The sequence below is a fragment of the Zalophus californianus genome, chromosome 2, assembly GCF_009762305.2.
Source record: "Zalophus californianus isolate mZalCal1 chromosome 2, mZalCal1.pri.v2, whole genome shotgun sequence".
In the NCBI taxonomy this organism is placed as follows: domain Eukaryota; kingdom Metazoa; phylum Chordata; class Mammalia; order Carnivora; family Otariidae; genus Zalophus; species Zalophus californianus.
In genome coordinates this window covers 34150205-34172825 of record NC_045596.1, presented here as the reverse complement: position 1 = coordinate 34172825, position 22621 = coordinate 34150205, and the positions used below count along the sequence as shown (strand labels likewise).

Here is a 22621-nt window from a genome sequence, read left to right as displayed (position 1 = left end):
GACTTACAATTGATTAAACTGTAAGATGGAAAATTCACTGCTAATTAACACAGTCCTATGGGGAAGAAAAAAAAAAAGAGGTAAGAGCCATATGAGCTCTCCCTTCATGGGACGTGGAAGACTTCACCAAAAGACCTCCCTGGGTATTGAGCAAAGTATCGAAGATTGAGTAAAGGATCACCAGAGGAGAGGGGACATTTCACACCCAGGGAACCAAATCTGCAGACAGCAGTGTATGGGCTACCAAGTTGCATCAGTCAGGGATGGGCAGCCGTTCCCTCCTTTTCAAACCCACAGTCATCCTACTAATTCAGGCCTTCGGCACCGATCCATTGAACCACTACAAAACCCTCCTCCCAGCGTCCAATTCCTTTTCTCTACTGCTGCCTAAATTATAGACTGAGAACTCTGTTCCCTCTGCTATAAATAAATAATACATAAATAAAACCTCTGATGGCCCCCCTATGCACCCGAATAATCATGCACACAATTCTTCCTAAGGCACCTAAAGTCTCCATGGATACAGCCCCCAACCCACTTTCAGCCTTGTCTGTACCTCACACTGACCCCCATTCTATTTTAAAAACCCACTCTTTGTGCTTCCACCGCACTGGACTACTCACTACTGCCCAGTTCCACCTCTCATGTTCATGTTTCCATGTTTTTACGTAACCCGTTATATTAGCTACCTATTCCACGATAATGCTACCTAGCAAACAACCACCAACTTCAGTGAGTTGAAGTCAGCTGTTAGGCAGTTCTGCTGAACTTGGATGGACACACTCCTAAGTCTAGAGCAGTGGTTCTCAATCAGGAGCAGCTTTGTCCCCCAGGAGATATCTGGCAATATCTGGAGCCATTTTGGGTTGTCACAACTAGAGGCGGATGGGTGCTCCTGGCATTTAGTGGGTAGAAGCCAGGAATGATGCTAAACATCCTAAAGTGGACATTCCTCCACAACAAAGAATTATCTAGCTCCAAATGCCAATAGTGACACAGTTGAGAAACCCTGCTCTAGGTGTTGGCTGGCTGGCAGCTGGTCTAGGATGGCCTCCATCCCCTGAGGCACCTGGCTCTGTCCATGTTCCCTCATCCACCAGCAGGCTATCATGGACACCTTGTCGTAGTGATGGCAGAAAAGAAGCAAGAACAAGCAGAATTTTGCAAGGTGATTCCAGTCTAAGCTTAGAAACAGTACGTCATCCCTTCAGCCAGCTTCTTTCGGCAAAAGCAAGTCACCAAGCCTGCCCAGATCCAAGGGGTAGGGAAAGCGACTCCACCGCTCTAGTACGAAGTGCAGTCACATGGCAAAGGATGCCTATAGGGGACAGAATGAAGACCTGGTGCAAGTAACCATATGAATTCTGTTCCCTCTATAAAGGAAACATGATTTTGGAATTCTAGAGGTGCTCCTTTCTCTCCGCTCCATCTTGTTGACATTTCTTTTTGGGTACTTAAAATACCATACATTGTGTTCCCTACACTTAGGGGTGATCACTGGTATGGACTAAACCATTTGCCTCTGGCTGGTGCTATTCAAGAACTGCTTATTGAATAAATGAACATCATGCAAAGGACAGTGACAAGGATGTGAGCACATACCCAGGGACATGTGTGACATGACGGAGAAAAGAAGAAGATTCTCCTAAAGAAACTTTGCTCAGATATTCAGAATTTCATACTGGTCTTTAGAGTCCACCATGAGATACTGACTCTTTATTCCATCACATGAGCTAGGGATGATGTTGTTGGCAGAGGATATACTAGTCCCTGAATGCACATCCCTCCACACACCCCCACAGAAATAATCATTAAAATAAGTTTTAAATCTTACATCTGCCAATACTGCCCTGTACAACCTACTTGTTTTGTCATCTGCTGGGTTCTCCACCCTGGCTGCACATTGGAACCACTTGGGGGAAACTGTTATGAACTAACAATGCCCAGGCCCCGATCCAGATCATTTTAAATCAAAAGCTCCTAAGTGACTGAAATCTGCAACCAGAATGAGAACTGCTGAGCTCGAGCTCTCCACTAGCAGAGCGGCAGGAATTATTATTGAATGTTTAGTTTAAAAAATAAAATTTGAGAAAACTCCAAATTTCTGTAAGACTTTAGTTGAATTAAAGGCTCCAGAATGAAGCAAAATCTTAAGCAACATGGATTTCGGTATAAATGGTGCATATTACCAGTGATTACCTGTATCAGGTGAGACTCAGGTTTGGAAGCTCTTTTATTCCTCCATTGTTTGTTGTTGTCTATAATCTAATAATTTAAAAGACTAGATTCATTTTGGAAGATACACCTAGAGAGAACTTGGCATTTATCCAAATAGACTAGATTAGGACTAATGATTCTATATCAGCATATCTAATATTGAATCCCTTATATATGAAACATGGTACATGCTGATTCTATAGCCACTTGTGGTGGTTTTCAGATAGGTCTACAAATTCTCTGAGGCTCCTCCCTTTAAGTGAAGCCTAACTCCCCTCACCTTAGGTGTGGACTGTACTTAGTGACTCATTTCTAGGGAAAGGAATGTGGCTGGTATGGAAGCATATGAAGTCTAAGGCTGACTCATAGTAGGTGTTGTGTCTTCCTCCTTGCTCTCTTGAATCACTCACTCAGAAAGTGAGAGGGAAAGTCAGTTGTATGTTATAGCGACATATAAACAGACCCATGAGAGGGCTAGATGGTAAGGTCCTAAGACCTCCTGCCAACAGCCAGCAAAGAAGTGAAGCTCCCGCTCACACAAGTGAGCCACCTTAGAACAGGATCTGCCAGCCCCAGTCAAGCCTTCAGATGACTGCAACCCTAGCCAATATCTTGTTTGCAACCTCAATAAAGACCCTGAGACAGAACTGCCCAACTAATCTTTCCCATATTGCTGACTCACAGAAACTCTGAAATGATAAGTATTTGTTGGTTTAAGATGCTATGTTTTGGGTTAATTTGGTATGCAGCAAAGGTAACTAATGCACCATCACAACATTTTAAGTTTTCCTGACAAATATCTAGAAGTGTCCCTTCTCCCATTTCTACATACTCTCAATACCCTCCCTGCGTGTCTCAGGACCCTTGTTTTATCAATCCTTTCTTCCCTCTGTTATATAATCTGCATCTCCCCTTCTCTTCTCTGAAAGCCTTCGAATATGTTCCAGTCTCTCCCATCCTTAAATACAGAACCAAATGAATCCAGCTGTGACCGTGTTCCTCTCTTCCTGCTCTTTACTACTCTCCCTTCTTCACTGACAAGTACCCTGAAGTAATAATCTATATTCCCTCTCTGTTTTCACACCTCCCACAAGCCTTGAGCCGCTGCAACCACTTCAATAACAAAGCAGTTCCCACCATCCTCCTCACTCCCACAGCCACAGACCTGCTTCTTGAATATCTCACAGAATCCTCCAAGTACACACGTGAGCCTGAACTCATCCTCTCTCCTCACACCGCTCCTCTTCCAAGCTTTCCTGTCTCGGGAAATTATTCCACCCCAGGGACAAAGCCATAAATTCAGGAGGTACCCTCAATTACTCCATCTTGCCATTCTTCTCCCACATCCAGTCAGTCACTAAATCTCATCAATTCTGCATCCTTGACATGCACTTCCACCGTTGTTACCATCACCACCTCTTTTATCTTTATTCCTGCAACAACCCTATGGCCCCTCTGCTTTAGGACTGGCCACTGTCATCATTCCCTGTGTTGCCACCAAAGTCACCCTCCTGAAAATGCTATAATTACGTCCCTTCCTTGCTTTTCAGTTATTCCCCATTGCTTATGGATAAAATCCAAATTCTATTTTAAAATATTAATAGCAGTTAACACTTGTTGAGCACTTGACCACAAATGTCAAACACTGTTATTGGGGCCTTACATGTATTAATTTTTTAACACTAACCACAATTCATGAGGCAGACACTGAGAATACCCTTACCATTTCACAGATGATGAACTAAAGTCCCACAGAGGCCAAGTAAGTTTCCCATGGTCAAAGAGCTAGTAAAAGGTAGAGCCAAGTTTTTAACTGAGGCTGTCTGATTCTGTCAGCCCTTTGAGCTCCAGCTCCAAACCCTAATGCATGATGCCCACGGCCTTCACTGATATAACCCAGAGTCTTTTCTCATAGCAAATGCTATGCTCCAGTTCAGCAGCTGTCTAAATGTACCCTGCTCCCACAAACCTCCATGCCTCTACTCAAGCTGCTCTCTCAGTCTAGAAGGCTCTTTTCCAGCCCTTGTTCTCACCTCTCCTCACTCTCACCTTCCCCATCCAAATGTCAATACTTGCTCATTTTTCAAGCCTCAATTCAACACACATCTCCTCAAAGATGCCAATCCCTACCGAGGGAGAAATGTTCACTCCTTCCTTTGTGACTCTAAGGAAACCTACACAAACTTGTTTCCTAACACTTTGTGATAGACTGGAATATTATTGGAAAAATATGCACTGCTCTCTGCTCCCACTGTGAGTTTAGAATGTCCTTCCCCATCCCATGACTCTGGATATGGTCACATTTCTTGCTCTGACAGTACAACATGAAAAGATGTGAAGCAAGTGGAGACTTTAAATCCATTTATGGTTTGACAGGGCTCCAGTGCACCTGTCATTCATTTGCCCTTAAGCGACATTCCCCTCCACTTGCTTCTGGTCCAAGGAGAACACAGAGACACATGAAGCAGACCTGAATCCAACCCACAGCCTTAAGCTGAATGCAGCCAACCCAGAGCTTGAAGCAGAACCACTCTAGCTATCCCTTGGATCTGTGAGCAAGAAAAAAACAAACAACAATCACTATCTGCCACTGAGCTTTAGGGGTGGTTTGTTACACTGCACTATTATACCAAGAGCTGACTAATACATACCCAGAAGTCTTCATTTCATGTGTTTATTTACACATCTTAAAGGCTAAGAACAGTGCTTAGAACATTAAGAACTCTTAACATTGTTGAGATATAATTCATATACCACAGACCTCACACTTTTAAAGTGTATCTATCAGAATTTTTTAGTATTTTCACTAAGTACCATAAATGAGTGGGCAACAGTGACCACTATCTAATTCTAGAATATTTCCATCACCCCAAAAAGAAACCCGTGCCATTAGCAGTCTCATAGTAGATTTTTGTAAATGAATAACTTAATGAATAAAAATGTAAGAAAATTCTTAGAAAAACACTTATTCCAAACTAGCAGGATGATATAAACATTGCAGAAAAAGAATTTAGAAATGTTTCTACATTAGGTATTTTAAGGTCATTTTTTAAAATAACTTATACCCATATTTCTCATAAATTTTAAATATAAATATTTAATATTCCTTATAATGGCTATTGTAAGGCAAAGTCCATTTGGGGATTTAATTTTGGTCTACAGATCACAGAGAGATGCTTACCTTAAAAGCCACAAAGCATACAGGAGGAGGGGAGAAAAAAAATCCACATAGTTCAAAGCTATCAGTAATGAGGAAAACATGATATGGAAGCTGCTTTAGCACTAAAAGAAAAAATCTCTTGGTCAAATGCCAAAAATAAAATCTCAATATTTCTAATAATAGGGACCAGAGTCTTAAAAATTAGCAAATCATACTTTAAAAACACAAAGGTCAAAATCTCAAAGAATGGCAGGACTGAAAAACTACTCTGGTTGGATCATTGACATCATACTTAAACACTGTTACTTTTTTTTTTTTTTTTAGATTCCAAAGAAAACTATATTAAAAAAAAAAAAAACTCTATAATGACAGGCTCATTTCATTGTATTAACCAAAAAAATAAAATAAAATAAAGGAGGAGGGGGTCTTATGTGAAAGAGTAACTCCATAAAAGAGATGCCTTTGGAAAAAAAGTTTATTGAAGACATGTATCTTGAATAATGAGATAAATAAGAAACTCCTATCAAGGGCAAATGTTCTAAACTCAAAAAACATAATTTCTATGTAAAGAAAAAGCACCCCAGACTCTATTTTGCTGTGCTGTATGAAACTATTTTACCCAATCTAAGAAACGAGAAACCCATCATTCTAAATACCATCACCTCCTTCAACAATAGCAATGAAGTGAAAATCTGACCAAGGACCAGCAAAGTAACCAGTGAGCTTTCAAGTATCCTGACCCCATCTAAGCTGCCCAACCAGTTTTTATTTTTACCCTCCTCCTTCCCACACTGGCTTTGCATAGGACCCAGCTGCGCTGTGCCAATCTGGGTCACTCAACCAGAGGATCAGTGGGCGACAGCCGCCGTATCCACTTTTAGAAGGGCCCGCATGCCTGGGGAGTGCACAGGCACAGAGCCGAATATTCTCCAGGCCTGCGCATCCAGGGAACAACAACTGTGTGGTTTGGCTATTTCTAGGCTTCGGGCTTCAAAAACGACATGCTTACCTGAGGCATATGGAGTTAAATGGCGAAAATAAATCAGATTCTACTATTGAATATTTTCATATCGAACATGTTTTAAAAGCTGCTGTTTGATAACTCAGTAAGTAAAAAGGTCTTATGAGATACCGGGAAGAAAGGAAAACTGCAGTACTCAGGATGGACCTTTCTAGATTCTTTTTTCTTTAGCTTTGTTGAGGTATAACTGACAAAATTGTAAGACATTTGAAGTGTACAATGTGATAATCTGATATGTCTACATTGTGAAAGAATTCCTCTCATCTAGCTATTAATACATTCCATCACCTCACATATTTATTTTTATGTATTACAGAAACACAAATATGGTAGATATGAGAACATATATATGAGAATATATATATGAGAACATTTAAATTCTTCTCTCTTAGCAAATTTCAATGATACAACACAGTGTTATCAACTATGGAACTATTAGTTATACTTGAGCTCCTCAGACCTTATTTATCTTACAGCTAAAGTTTGTACCCTTTTACCAACCTCTCCCTACTTCCTCTACCCCCAGCCCCTGGCAGCCACTTTTCTACTCTCTGTTTCTATGAGTTTAACTTTTTTTTTTTTATAAGATTCCACATATAAGTAATACCATGCAGTATTTGTCTTTCTCTGTCTGGCTTATTTCACTTAGCACAATGCCTTCAAGCTCCATCCATGTTGTCACAAACAGCAGGATTTCCTTCTTTCTCGTGGCTGCATAATATTCCATTATATGTATGTATGTATGTGTATAATATACATATATAAAACTAGATATGTGTATAATATATATACACTATATATATATGCATACTTACATATATATAATACACCATATCTTTTTTTTTCTTCTTTATTATGTTCAGTTAGCCAGCATATAGTACATCATTAGTTTTTAATGTAGTGTTCAACGATTCATTAGCTGCATATAACACCCAGTGCTCATCACAACACATTCCCTCCTTAATTCACTGTATCTTTCTTTATCTTGGATTGTTTCCATATCTTCGTTAGTGTGAATAATGCTGCACTAAACATGGGAGTGCAGATATTTCTTTGATATCTTGTTTTCATTTTCTTTGGATATATACCCAGAAGTAAAATTACTGGGTCATAGGGTAATTCTATTTTTTTATTCTTTCTTTCTTTCTTTCCTTTCTTATTTATTTATTTATAGGCTCCATGCCCAGTTATTTATTTATTTATTTATTTATTTATTTATTTATTTATTTACTGGCTCCATGCCCAGTGTGGAGCCCAAAGTGGGCTTGAACTCACAACCCTGAGATTGAGACCTGAGCTGAGATCAAGAGTCAGGACACTTAATGGACTGAGCCACCCAGACACCCCTGGTAATTCTATTTTTAATTTTTGAGAAATTTCTATACTGTTTTTCATATTACGTTCCCACTAGAGGTGCGCAAGGGTTCTCTTTCCTCTACTTTCTCACCAACACTTGTTATTTCTTATCTCTTTGACGATAGCATGCTAACTGGTGTGAGGTAATACCTCATAGTGGTTCTGATTTGCTTTTACCTGAGGATTAGTGATGTCGAGCACCTTTTTATGTACCTGCTGGCTGTTTGCAGGTCCTTTTTGGAAAAGTCTCTATTCAGGTCCTCTGCTTATTTTTTAATTGGATTGTTTGGGTTTTTTGCTATTGAGTTGTGTGGATTATATTATTTTTTAACAACACTTCGAAATCAATCTGATTCATTCAATCGCATTTTTATACTTAGTAGAACCAATTAGGTGCTTGGTTGAGCACCTGGCATTCAATGACATCTTTAAAACTGACCCTTTTCTAGTCTTATAAAAATAGGAATAAAACAACCTATTAATGCCCTATTTTTTTTCAACCATTCCCAGATTATAACCCTCAAACTCACTTCCAAGAAGTTGCCACTGTTCTGAGTTTTTTATTTTAATTATTTCCTTGCTTTCCTCTACAGTCTTACCACCCCTGAGTGTGCATTCCCATATACTATCACATTCTAATTAAAATGTTGGTAATTTTGTTGGTGGCCTCCTCAATGTCTACTTCCCAGATTTTACTTTAGGGAACTCAGCACTTTGTTATTGGATAGCAGCCAGAATCTTTGTTAGAGATGGACCAGGATGGACCCTGTTTGGCTTAAGCTAATCAACTTGTCTGTTCCCCTGTTGATCACAGAAGGGGGATGTGTCCCCTTCTTTTGCCTAGGGGGTATAAACAGAATATGAGGACTGGAACTGTTCTTGCCCAGCCAGCCCTCAACTGGAGAAGCCTAGACTTTCTGGGATGGGGTAGGACAGGGGTCGATGCACTGTGTAAATCCTGAGCATAAAGTCCCATAATGCACAGCTCAGTGAATGGCTGAGAGAATCCTTGTCCCTACTGACAACATTTTGCTGCTAAGACATCTTTCCATGAAGTAGGGATCTACCTCCAGACTCCCAATGAGCCAATAAACCATCTTCTTTTCTAAAGCCAGTTTGGGTTGGATTTCTGTTGTTTGTAACCATCAGAATACTAACTAAAACACACACACACAAAATCTGAATGAAAAAATTATGAAACATACACTTATATAAAGTCAAATGAATGAAAAAAAATTTAACATACAATTCATGACTCTTGATGGTAGCTAAAAGTCAGTGACCTACCATATCAGAACAACAACAGGGTCCATCTGGCCACTTGGGGCCCAGAGTCCCCCTCTGCATTAGAATGTGGGGCTGGGAACATGCCTAGAGCCTCCTTTGGGTAAGATTTCTCTCCTTTCCAGGTGGCACCAACTATCAAGCAGTGTATTGGGTGAAGAGATTCATTTTGGGGGGTTTCTTTAAAAATACTGAAAGCACGTCTAAGGCCAACACTGGCCTCCTGCACCCTTAGGCATCCCCCAACCCCACCCCACACTCCTCACTATGTTTCCCCTAACCACTGTCCCTCAAGGATGCCCTTGGTGAAGAGCCTGTATCACACCCCATAGCATGGTGGTAACCAGCACAGGTCAAGCAGCCAGGCTGCCTGGGTTTGAAGGTCAGCTCCACCATCTAATGACTATGTGACTTTACTTGTTTCTCTAGAAAGTGGAAATGAAAGTTTGAACCTAGCTCACGGGGGGTAAGAAGTGAAATGCTTAGAACAGGGCCAGCCAGGCTACAAGCCCTCAAAAACTTGTCATGGACTATGGTAACTTGAGGGAGTTTGGAGAAGATCCCACCTCCAAGAAAGAGTCACGTGTGGCCCCAGGCTCAGGCCAGGCAACACCGAGGACCCCTACCTTCTGCCCGAAAGCTGAGCAGCCCTCCCTCTACCTACTGCAGCTACATTCCGCACCTCAGTCACCCTGACTCCCAACACTCCTGCCTTACTGGGCTCCTTTGTCTCTTCCTTCAGAGCGTTCACACAACCTGTTGCTTTTTGCCTGGCCAGTTCCCGCTCATCCTTTGGGTCTCAGCTTAAACAGAACCTACTCAGAGGCCTGCCCAAGGCCCCAGAGACCAAAGATGGTCCCAGCCTTCTCCACAGTCCACACAACCTGCTCTCCCCTTTCTGAACATGTATCCCACACATGGAATTCCCTGTTCAGGGTCCATCTTTATCTTTCACAGTGGCATGTAACCCCACAAGGGCAGGAGCCATAGTTATCTCACATACTCCTGAGTGCCCAAGGTCTTCTGACAGTGGATAGGAAAGGTGATGTTCCTAAAAAAGTTTCCTTATGACCAAGATCCTGGATCCCCAGGTTACAGCTGTACGTATGAACATGAGAAAGACAGTAAGTCTGCAAAACACATTAAAATCCAAGTATCCCTACTATAAAACAATACACACATTCCTGAAAATGAATAAACAATGTCCCAAAGTAAGACAAATAACCAACAACCTTGTATTTTTGAAAAATCACATACTAAAAAATAACAGGGCTTATGGAAAATATAGAGTTCAGACAGAAGGCTCAAATCACATTCAATTTTGTAACTAGAACACTGACAAAAGCAGAAAGAACAGTGAAAATTACTAGCACAGATAAAACTGTTTCCTAGCAACTTTGTACCATGCACAAAGAAGCTGTTCAATAAACAGCTGTTAAGGGAAAGAGGAGGGAGAGAGGGAGGGGCAGGTCATCTGCTTGGTGAGAGAGTTACTTGGGATCATGATTTTTAGAGGTTTTGCTTTTACTTCTAAAGCACAGCAGTCACCAGCCCAAGCTCAAGCTCTGGAACAGGATTGCCTGGGTACAAATTCCAACTCTGCCACTTATTAGTTACATGACACCAGGCAAATCAGTTAACTGTATTCCAGTTTTCTCATCTGTAAAATTGGCAGAAAACTGTGCTTACCTTATGTACCAGGCACAGTGCCAGGTGTGAGATAAGATAGATAGATAGATCTTCCCATTAACTCAAACAAGGGCCCAGACTAGCAATGGCACATAAGTGGTCTAGAAATATGTTAACTATTACTATTTTTATTTGGCACTGAACTAGCCACTTTATCACTTTATGTTATCACAGTCTGTCAACTCTTGCAACACGATGAATCAGGCTCCACTTGTCACCCACCCCTCCTATTTATGACATCTTGCAAGGTCTCTGCGGAAACAGGAGGCAACCACATCTGTTGGTTGATGACAACATTCAGCTCCAAAAGCTCCTTTGTAAATTTTCTGCAGGAAAGGCAGAAAGGATGCTATTTCTCAGTGTTTCCATTGGGTCATGACAATTGGTGGTCATAGCCGTGGTCATTTATTAATACCAGTTACTGGCCATTAGCTTTTATGGGATATTCTCCTTTTAAAAAATACTTACCTAGTAAGAACTCATACAGGTTACCATTATAATAAAAATTCCTCATACCAAAAACCATAAGATACCTAGGAATAAATCTAGCCAAACAGGCAAAGGATCTGTATTCAGAAAACTATAGAACACTCATGAAAGAAATTGAGGAAGACACAAAGAAATGGAAAAACATTCCATGTTCACGGATTGGAAGAACAAATATTGTTAAAATGTCTATGCTACCTAGAGCAATCTATATATTCAATGCAATCCTTATCAAAATACCATCAGCACTTTTCACAGAGCTGGAACAAATAATCCTAAAATTTGTATGGAACCAGAAAAGACTCCGAATAGCCAAAGGAATCTTGAAAAAGAAAACCAAAGCTGGTGGCATCACAATTCCGGACTTCAAGTTCTATTACAAAGCTGTCATCATCAAGACAGCATGGTACTGACACAAAAACAGACACATAGATCAATGGAACAGAATAGAGAGCCCAGAAATGGACCCTTAACTCTATGGTCAACTCATCTTTGACAAAGCAGGAAAGAATGTCCAATGGAAAAAAGACAGTCTCTTCAACAAATAGTGTTGGGAAAATTGGACAGCCACATGCAGAAGAATGAAACTGGACCATTTCCTTACACCATACACAAAAATATACTCAAAATGGATGAAAGACCTAAATATGAGACAGGAATCCATCAAAATCCTAGAAGAGAACATAGGCAGCAACCTCTGTGACCTCGGCTGTAGCAACTTTTTTGGATATCCTGTAAGTTGAAGTACTCCGATCTTTCTTTCATACCAAGAGGTGGGAATTATCTGCACCCCCACAACAGGTAAGAGAGAGGAAGCTGACTGCTTTGAGGTAGGAGAAAAAAAGGTGAGAGTCCCAGGTGAAAATGCTGGGGGGGGGGGGGACATGTTTATTTAAAGAACAGAGATGGGGCGCCTGGGTGGCTCAGTCGTTAAGCGTCTGCCTTTGGCTCAGGTCATGATCCCAGGGTCATGGGATCGGGTCCCACATCGGGCTCCCTGCTCAGTGAGGAGCCTGGTTCTCCCTCTCCCTCTGCTGCTTCCCCTGCTTGTGCTCTCTCTCTCTCTCTCTCTGACAAATAAATAATTAAAAATCTTTAAAAAAATAAAATAAAAAATAAAGAACAGAGATGTTTGCTCTCCAATTCTGCAGAGAGGAACTGTGAGCTCCACATCGGTCCAACCTGAGGGGAAAGTTGGCCTCCTAAGTCATTCCTTCAACTGATATCACCTGCCTAAGAGCCAACAGTGAAATCACTTTCCAAGTGTCCAATCACTGACTGTCTCCAGGCAACCACCGGGTAAACTGCTTTTTTTAATCAGTCTTTAAAAAAAAAAAAAAAAAAACTTTGCTTCCTGTCAGGGCAGCAACAGAGTCTATTTTCTCTGCCATGGCAGAGTCCAAGTGCCAACCAGGCAATTGTAGCTGGGCACAGGCTCCCTGAGAAACCTTTCGGGCCATGGGTAATGTAGCCATGGGGCTCCAGTAGGGAGCAGACTGAGGAGGAATGGGGACAATGGCTAAGTCCCAGTCCTTGGCCACAAGAGCTCTGGGGTTTACCAAAGGGGGCAGATCCCACCCAAGCATATATTCGTTACAATGATATATGACAACGTTTCTAACAGAGGTGGATACTAAATGCCAGGTTTGCACAGAAGAGGAGGGATTAATGGGCTTAGAGGAATCAGGGAGTCTGCTTCAGAGGCAGACATATTTAAGCTCTGTCTGGAAAGGATCTGTCCCTGGAGAAGTGGAGAAAGGACATCCCAGGGTCCCCCTAGCTCAATAGCCATTTTCCCATTTCTTCCGAGGAATAGAACCCAGAGTGTGACCTGAGGACAATGAAGCCTCCCCTGCAACTAGGAGTGGCCATGTTATTGAAAATCTAGGCAATAAAACATAAGAAGTATTGGGAATTTTCTAGAAGGTGTCTTATGTAGTCTTCATTTTTTATTCCTCCATCCTACTTTCTTGAAAGATGATGTGATGATGAGTCTCTAGCAGCCATGTTGAACCATGAGGAAGGGGTGTGTAGGGGTGGTGGGTTCAAGTGCTGAAAGAAACCAAAGTCACAGACCTCCAGAGTTTACAACTTCTGGGGTTCCCAAATGGCACATGACTTTATTAGCTTATAAAGTCCCTTCTTTTAGAGGCGTTTGGGGCAAGTTCCCAAATTAGAGGACATCTATAGGTCATCACCCAAAGTCTTACACAAAACTGCTCCACTCACTCACTGAAAGGCAGGCAGGCTTCCTGCAAGCCTCTCACCTCCGAGGGGGGTACAGCTTCTCTAGCCCCTATTGTGTACAAGAATTTTAAACCCAGGGGCAACCACGTGGCTCAGTTGGTTAAGCATCTGCCTTTGGCCCAGGGTCCTCGGATCGAGCCCTGCACCAGGCTCCCTGCTCAGCGGAGAATCTCTCAATCACCTCTCCCTCTCTCTCTGCTGCTCCCCCTGCTTGTGCTCTCTCTCTCTCTGTCAAATGAATAAATAAAATCTTAAAAAAGAAGAGAAGAATTTTAATCCCAGAGTCCATGCTCAAAAAATAAATCCCAAAACCCTCTCTGCCATTTCTCCTAGAAGAGGAGGTCTTGATTTATCTGTGCCTGGGTCCTAAGAGGTGCAGTGGATCGTGGCTTGCAAGAATATTCGAGAACTTCTGACTCAGCCCTTTTCCCTGTCCCCTCCCCCCCACATACACACACCTTCAATACATCTGGAGGACTTTAACAGTGTTCCTATTCTACCTTTTTTTTAAAGCATAATCACAATAAAACATGTGTTGTATGTACATGCAAGCCCTTGTCTCAATAAATCTGAATCCATCTAATTCTCCTGCTCAGCACCCTTCAATGGTCTTAGCTGAAACACTACTTTCACTGAGTCCTTGTCTGCCTCAAGTACTTCTCTCTTAAGCCCGCTTTGTCTTCATAGCACTCATCCCAATTTGTAATTGTGTATTTTAGTTTAAGCTCCCACACATACACACATACGACATTGTGCACTTCATGTGGGTGGGAATTAGGTTTCTATTGTTCACCATCTAACCCTGGTTGTCAGCACTATGCCTGGCACATTGTTGGGGCTTAGTAACTACTTTCCAGGAAACAGATTTTTTAATTTGTTTAAAACACGTTCACACATTAATGTTTATTTTCACTGTATGCTTATTTTTAGTGTTTACACTGAAGTGAACTTACAAATGAGTGATAATCAAGTGTCCCAAATAATTATTTTCATATTTTAAACAATTTGGCTGAGCCTCTCCTAGCCTTCATTCAGTTTCCCATTAGAAGAAGATAATGGTTTGAGTATCATTCTTTTTAAATGTTTATCAGGGCAGGAAAAGAGAGCTGTGTACTCAGCACAATAAATAAAACTCCAATCCCTTGGTAAGAAAAATAAGGCTGAGGATTTTTTTATAACAGTATTGGGTCATGGAAATAAAAATGCCACAAGCCTTTGCCCTTGACATTTACTTTAAAAAAAACAAGTGCAGGTCTATTCTTACATAACCTCCTAATGGGCTATTTAGGGATAGGTGGGTGGGGTAGGTCTCTAAATTCTATGGTTGACCAGGTGGCCAAGCTGCATCCTGTACTAGCAGGTTGTGGGTTTCAGACTATCACAGGCAGAACGCAGAGCAATGGAAACATGGAGCTTTCTCAGCCTAAACAATACTTTGTTCTTAAGGTCCCATCATAGATATAAGGACGCAGTTCTGCTGACAACATAAGTTTAGTGGGAAAAGATATCCACCAAGATATTCCTTAGGTGCATGTCACAAGACTATGTCACCTCATTTTTTCTCCCTATGTTAAAGATAATTCCCTGAGATACAACGGCCATCCCATCAGGGTTAGCTTCATGAGGACATCTCTTTGGGAGTGTTGTTTTCAACACTACAAACATGGAATTTTACCACAGCAGAACCGAACTGCATGACATCATTCTTCCTTGCAGAAAGAGATAGAACATCTCCTCATGTCCCAGGGCAGAAGTTTTTCCAATATTTTGTCACCTTTTTTAAGGACTATTTTTTTTTCCTGTATCATCTAGTAACCCTCTAATTTAGACTATTTTATATTTCTCAATCACTTAAAAACAAAGTTCTTTTATCCTTTCCTTTCCTCATTTGACTGCACTGAAGTCATCCTTTTTCCCACTCCACTCTCCACCCCAAAAAGATGGTATCTGATACCTTTCTTTTGCTTCAAATGTAAGCACACACACATACTTAGGAACAAGTGAGGGGAAATATTATAAAATTGTTTTGCACATTTTTCCGAACCACCAAAGAGTAAACTGGGCTTAAAAAGAAAATCTAGGGGTGCCTCGGTGACTCCGTCAGTGATGCAACTGACTCTTGGTTCTGGCTCAGGTCATGATCTCCAGGTCGTGGGATGGAGCCCTGCGCCAGGCTCTGTGCTCAGCGGGGAGTATGCTTCAGATATTCTCTCTCTCTCTCTCTCTCTCTCTCATAAATAAATAAATAAATAAATAATAAATAAATAAATAAAATATTTTTTTAAAAAAGAAAGAAAATCTAGTTCCAGTGAGAGTTGTTCAGTCAACTAGTGTTAACTGACTCAGTCCTCAACCGTGAAAATAAAGGCCCACCCAAATGATTAAGGTTAGACTGGAAGGTAGGTGATGGGGATGCCGAGTACAAGCCAAGACTCCCAGAAGTCACAGAGCTGCTTTGTTCTGACCCTTCAGTTCTTTAGGATGGGACGTGGACATCTGCAGGAGAGACCGCCCATCTCCTCTCTTGGAAGGACATGGCTCTTGGCTGAACTCAACAACAAAACTGTTCCCAGGTGGGATCTTGGCCAGACAGGAGCACTCTCAGGTGAAGGTGAAGGAGCTGCGGTAAAGGCCTCAGACAGATGCACCAACGGGGCTTAAACACATCAGTGCGGAGAAGAGACACCCCTTCGCACCCATATTTGAAAGAGACAAGCCACGGGGAATGGTCTAGGGACCCACACCTTCCGAAACCCACAACCTGCCCCCACATATGGGGGAAGCCTCTGCAGTCAGAGAAACAGGAAGCTCAGTCCTTACCAAAGTTTTTACACCTGGTCCTAATGTGGGAAGCAATATAAGGGATCAGATAACAAGGGCTGCAAAGTCAGACAGCCTGGATTTGAATCCTGACTCTAACAAGTACTCACTGACTTGGTGAGTCTGGGGAGGTTTCCTAATTCCTGAAAGCCCCAATTTCCTCAACTATAGATTTGGGGTATCTAACAATGTATATATTCATAAAAGTTAAGAAAGTGTGCTTTAATTAAGTCCTAGTTCTGCCACTTACTTGAAAGTTTGGGCAAGATACTTAATTTCTCAGGACCTCAATTTTCTCATCTGCAAACGGGGATAATAGTAGTAGTACTTATTTATAAGGGATTCATTCAGACATAGACTTCTTAGCCCAGTGCCTGGCACACAGTAAGCACTCAATAAATACCAGCTTTTATCATCATGAGCATCGGTTTCATTACCATCATTATCATTACCATGTGACTCCTAACCACACTCTTAAATTTCAGAATGGTTCAGAGCAGAAAGAGAAGCTGCCAGGCCAATTTCCAGGAGCTGCCTGGTCCCACCTAGCACTGACTGGCACCCACGGAATCACGGCCAGATGTCTGCATCATGGCTCCATTGTCATCCCTCAGCGGAGAGCAGAGGGCCAAGAAATCCAGTTGCTGGGGACACAGGCCCCACCCTGCCCCTTCTTGGTGGCCAGAGCTCAGTCTCGCATTCGGAGCTGGCTCACTGCAAACTCGGTTTCCAGGGAGATGCTGGGGCAAGAAGTGCCGGCTCCGCCTCCCATTCCGTTTCCCTCTTCCCCAAATCTGTGGGACCGCACTGTTCTCCTACCACGTGACCACATTGTGTCATAGCGGCTCTTGTATACAAACAGGCCAGATTATTTAAATGCCCCTGTGAGAATGATGCTGCCTGCTCTGATTTACATATCTATTCAGACCACTACTCCTTTCCGTGGTCCAGCCAGAAAAGGTTTTCTCCCTCTTCCTCAGCTCCCCATGCAATGCTGGAGAGGCACATGCCAACTTACCTCTCCGCGGTATTGAAAAGATGTAAGAATCATCAAGTCCCCCCAGAGGCGGAGAACTTGAATGACTAACTTATGGCACATGTTCACTCGTCATGACACTGCAAACATCGTATGTTACCTGCCACTAAATGCTAGGTTCCCAAAGACTACTCCTAAATTTTCCCTATTGCCAAACAATACAACATCCGTTCAGTCTTGGAGAGTGAAGGTACCCTCAGTGCTTTTAATCTTGAAAATCAGGTCCCAGTTGAATAAGAAAACAATTCTATATGGGCAAGTGGAAATGACCCAAAATGATGAACTGATCCCTCCCGGCACAACTTCCCACTCATGTGAAATATGGATTAGGTCACAAATAAGATTATATTCAGCACCAAGCCCCACAGGCATGCTGTGATTAAGGTTAAAGGAGTCCAGAGAATTCTCAAGTTGAGAAGCAAGGCTAAGTTGGGTTGAAATTTCCAACCCCTCCCCAGAGGCCTGGCAACCTGTTCCAAATCACAACTGAAACTAAGTTGAAGGGACATCTGTTTCTCCAAAAAGTTTTTGGCACTGCAGAGAAGAACACAGATTAGAACAGATAAATATTGTTGTGGGCAGAGAGGCAAGGGGGGATGCGGTGGTTACCAAGAAAATTAGAATCATCTCCCCACTAACAAACTCCTGTAACTCAAGAGATATCATCAAGGGAAAAGGAAAGAAAGGAAGGAAGGTAAGGAGCAGGAAGGTAAATAAAGGGGGGAATTATTCTTTTTCCTAGCGGGAGCAGATACAACTTTAGTAAACAAAACACTGCTACCTTTGAGATGAACATTCAGACAGCCACTATTTGTATAATGACTTAATGCTGGACTGTCAGCAAGAGGAGAGGCATTGAGCGCTCTGCTTGGAGCTCGGTAACAAAGACTCTGCAGTAAACGCAAATATTCTACATAATATTGAGCAATCATTTTCTAAGCCTTAATGGACTGGACCACCAGGATCATTTTATGAGTAGATATTACTGGTTTTGCTCTGATCCCTAACTCTCTTTTAATGCAAGGTAACATAGCATCTACTCAAACTTCTAGGCCAGGTATCTGGAGCTCATGAGGTAAGAACGGAATGAGATCAGTAGGTAATTGATTTATATTTTTTTACAGTGAGAAACTTAGGGTTCTGAAGATTTTCTTCCAAAACAGCTATAGGAACAAAACAGTAATAATGGCAATCACAGGAGTGTTAATGATGACAGTGGTGATGGTGGTAAGAATAGCAGTAGTGTTGTTAATGGTAATAATGTCAACCATTATTATTTAGACAGCAATTCCTAAATACTGGGGACTCTTCTGAGCATTTAAAATATACTAACTTATTTAACTCTCGCAGCACTCCTAGAGGTAGGTAAGCTATTCTTGGTGCCCAGGTTTTACACATGCTTTCAACAGTATCTTTGTGATTTTTGTTGTTGTTAACGACTGGAGCTAGCTTTCAAAGAAAACAATTTAGAACTAAAAGGGGAGGAAACACAGCCCGGCCAAGGTCACCCAGCTAGAAGGTAACGGACCCAGGATTCAAACCCAGGCTGCCCCGCTCCAAAGTCTGACCTCTTAATCCCTGTGCGGTCCTTACTGCCTCTTTGTTTAGGAAGGCCTTCTAGAAAAGGAATGTGGAAGGAAGTTAGGCCCCTGCCTGCTGGTGGCCACAATTAATACTGGAAGTTTGCTGTTTCCTTTAGGAGTCTCCTGAACCCACATTAAGACATGCAGCCTGCTTCTGCAGCTATTTAAAAAAAAAAAAAAAAGTTCTGTGTTACTGAGCAGCTCCCACATGGTCTGTGACCTCCATTTGGGCTCTCACCTTTGCCAGCCAAGGCACAAGCTGGGAGTGGGCTGAGGTGGGAATATCCGTGCCCAGGCCCACGTTTCCTGCCAGTCACAATCCCCTCCCCTAGCCAAGGCTGAGAAATTCCTCACTAACAAGTGATCTCCGGGAGCTTGTTCCTTGAGACTATTAAGAATGAATCTTTTCGGGCCAACCCATGACTCAAGGAAGACCAAGGGCTGAGGAGGAAAGACAAGCTGCAAAGTTTGTTTATTAACCTGCTGCACCCAAGGGAACATTTTTCTGAAAGGGTGAAATTCCTGACTACTCAAAGGGGGTAGGGAGCCTGTGGGAAATTTAATCACCGACGGAACAAAAGTGAAAAACAAAGCCCTTCCAATGAGGATGTTGCCGAAGACAATGGGGCCCCTAAACGAGATGCAATTGTCCCGAGATAACAATCCACCCAGGAATTCAGCTCGCTCTAAGTACTACAGTATTGCTATATTAGCCGCGGAATCTTTGTTCACCGGGCAACTGCGCGCAAAACCATCTGTTAAGGCTCCCGGGTCTCCCCGGTTTGCAGACGAGGCATTTACATTTCAAGAGGGACCTCCGGGAAGGAAAAAGGGAGGTCACTATCTCTCCCGGGAGCAAATACCTTTTTACACAGCCTGGGAGGGGAAGCTCTCCTTTCCCAGAAACCGAACTCCGCAATTGAAAGGAGATAGGCCGCTTCAATAATGCACGCGCAGAGCAGAGCGCCAAGGCCGCCCCGTCCTAAAGCCACGCACGCCCCACGGTTTTCGCATTCTCAAACGGGCATACCTGCAAGGTATCACGAATAATGCCAGGCCGTCTATAGGACCTAATGGGGGCTCTACTTTCTAAGGAAGCCCTTTTTTTTTTTTAATGATGATTTTTTTTTAAGATTTTATTTATTGATTTGAGTGAGAGAGAATGAGAGATAGAAAGCACAAGAGGGAAGAGGGTCAGAGGGAGAAGCAGACTCCCCGCTGAGCTGAGAGGCCGATGTGGGACTCGATCCCAGGACTCCAGGATCATGACCTGAGCCGAAGGCAGTCGCTCAACCAACTGAGCCACCCAGGCGCCCCCCCCCCCCACCTTTTTTAAACCAGTGGAACCAGGACAAAAGCTGATATCCTGTACTGCATAATATCTAGCCTAATACATCCCACCACTTAAAAACAGACTGTGGTCCTCTGGGCTGAAGAAGATGTTTTAGATCTTGATCTAGGTGGGGGCTGTCATTGTACATATACATATGTGAACATTCATGGAGATGTGTGCTTAAGATTTGTGCACTTCCCTGCATGTAATTTATAGGACAACCCATTTTCTAATTAGACTCTATTAATGTTACAATTAAGGATACTGAGGATAAACCACTTGCCTTCAAGAACTGCAGGATTGCTGGGCTCTGATATCCTCCCCTCACCTACTATCCACATCCAAAATCTCTCCTGAGAATTTCAAAGTTCAAGAACATGAAAAAGACAGCTCTCCAACTCTCAATGAAGCCAGTGAATACAAACGTCTCCTGTGTGTCCTGTGAGCCCAAGTATGCAGCACAGAGAGCACCTGTCACACCCCAAGCCTTTCCGGCCACAAATCAAAAATTAAAAGCCAAGGTCTTTTTCTCATCTGGTCATGAGCCATCAAATTATGAGAGATATGATTGGGGCTTTTATCAACAGAGCCTCAAGTTTGGTCTTCTGTTTCTTTCACCCTATGTTTAAATAGATGTTTCTAAACTCTGCCAAACACTCTTGCTTGGAGCAGGTTAACCCTGGGAGGGGCAGGCCTCTTGCAGGAGCATTAGAGCCCCAGTAAGTGAGGGTGGTTTCTGCAGGCAACTCAGCAGGTTCAAATCTGTTCCATCCTAGGCTCTGTTACCTCTGAAGCATCCTGAGAACGGGGGGTGGGGGGGGTGGGGGGGTCACCAAATGACAGCCTGAGTACTAACAGGCTTCACCATTGCTGGGCCAATGACTTAGCGGTGCATTTCTTCCTCTGAACCATGGGCAAGGAGGGCTGCCTGTCCCTGAGGAAAAGGGTCAAATTCGCCTTCCGCTAAGCCTCAAGAAAGGCCGTCTGGGCGAAACAGAGGCTCAGTGCACGGATCACAGGGGGTCACCTTTCCCCCCTCGCGCCCTCCAAGCGTCCTGATCCCCGGCAGACGCGTCATTTGGGGAGCGCAGAGCCACCAAGCTGCATCTATCTACAGATAGACATCGAGAATCAGGATCACCCAGCGAGCGCTTCCTGGACTGAGCCGAGAGCTCCAGTGATTTCCCTGGCCTGCCACCGAGTCATTTAAGAAGTGAAATATGCCAGCGGGGCCGGGGACTCGGCACCTGGGAGCCCGCCCCGCCGCCTCCGCTATGGAGTGGGGGCTGCCAACGGCTGGGCAGCGGCTATGCGGATGGCGCGCTCGCAGGTGGGTCTTGCAGGCTCCCCGGCCCTGTGCGCTGCCAGGAATACAGCCAGAAACTCTGGTGGGTACGCGTTTCCGTGGAGACACTGCCAACTCCGCTCGGGAGGAGCTGCGGGGGGGGGGGGGGGCAAGAGGCGGAAGGTAGGACAGGGAGCAGGAACCCCCCAAATGCGGCGTCAGCAGCACTCTGGGTCTCGCGCTTCCTGCGCCTTTGCGGCGCTTCTGCGGGCACTGCGCTTCCCTTGGCCCCGCGTGGAAGCGGCGGGAGCTGAGATTTGCGCGGCTGGCGGGCAGGAAGGATGCAGGCGCAGGAGAGCGCTTCGTGCCCCCCACGCGCACTGCGAGACTGCGGCGTCCCTCACTTCCGCCCACCCTCGCCCGAGACCCGCGCCAGGGCGCCAGGGCATCGCAGCTCGCCCGAGGCCCGGGCGGGTGACTCGGAGCAGCTGGCAAAGGGGAGGCGAGGCTGGACCTGTCGTCCGTGTGCGCGGGTCGGTGGCTTCGGGCGCCCCTGCAAGGCCTCCCGCCAGCCGGGGGCACCTACCTCGATCCACTTCTGCGCCTCCGAAAAAGCAGGCTCGGGGGGCGGCTCCGGCTGCAGAGGCTGAAGAGCTTCCAGACCCAGAGCGGGACAAGCCATTTGCGAAGCCCCGCGTGCACTCGAGCGCTGGGCCGCCGGGATGAGCACGGCCGCCGCCGCCGCCGCCGCTGCCGCCGCCGCCGCAGGAGCGCGCTCCCCGCCCCTTCCCGCCAGCCCGCTCTCCCCTCCCCTGCCCGCCCCGCCCCCGCCCGGCGCAGGTCCGGGAGGAGAACCGCGCGCCTCCGGAGGACGCCGCGGCAACTGTTCCCTGCGCTGCCGGGTCTCCGCCGCGCCCCGAGTCCCGGCGGGAGCGAGCGCGGAGGCGCCGGGAGCTCCCTCTCTCCCCACCTTCTCTGGCCGCTCCGCATCGCCCCCCCCCCCCCGGGGAATGGGAGGGTGTCAGCTACCGACTAAAAATAACCAAGAGCGAGCACTGGGTGTCTCCCTCCCTGCCCGCAGTGGGGCCTGGAGAGGGACTCGGC

The 22621-nt window shown here is 44.3% G+C and overlaps 1 protein-coding gene across 5 annotated transcripts in view; it reads right to left on the bottom strand.

The window, feature by feature from the left end:
• The window catches only part of LIMCH1 (LIM and calponin homology domains 1), a 321291-nt gene extending 298992 nt beyond the window's left edge, over positions 1–22299 (bottom strand). For 2 of the 5 annotated variants that reach the window (XM_027597626.2, XM_027597627.1), the window contains exon 1: positions 22104–22292. In XM_027597626.2, coding sequence (XP_027453427.1) covers positions 22104–22199 — 96 coding nt within the window. In that variant the 5' untranslated portion in view covers positions 22200–22292. Of the gene's footprint in view, positions 1–22103 lie in introns of all 5 variants that reach the window. The other 3 variants (XM_027597628.2, XM_027597629.2, XM_027597625.2) reach the window with 2 other exon arrangements.
• Positions 22300–22621: the final 322 nt, after the last annotated feature.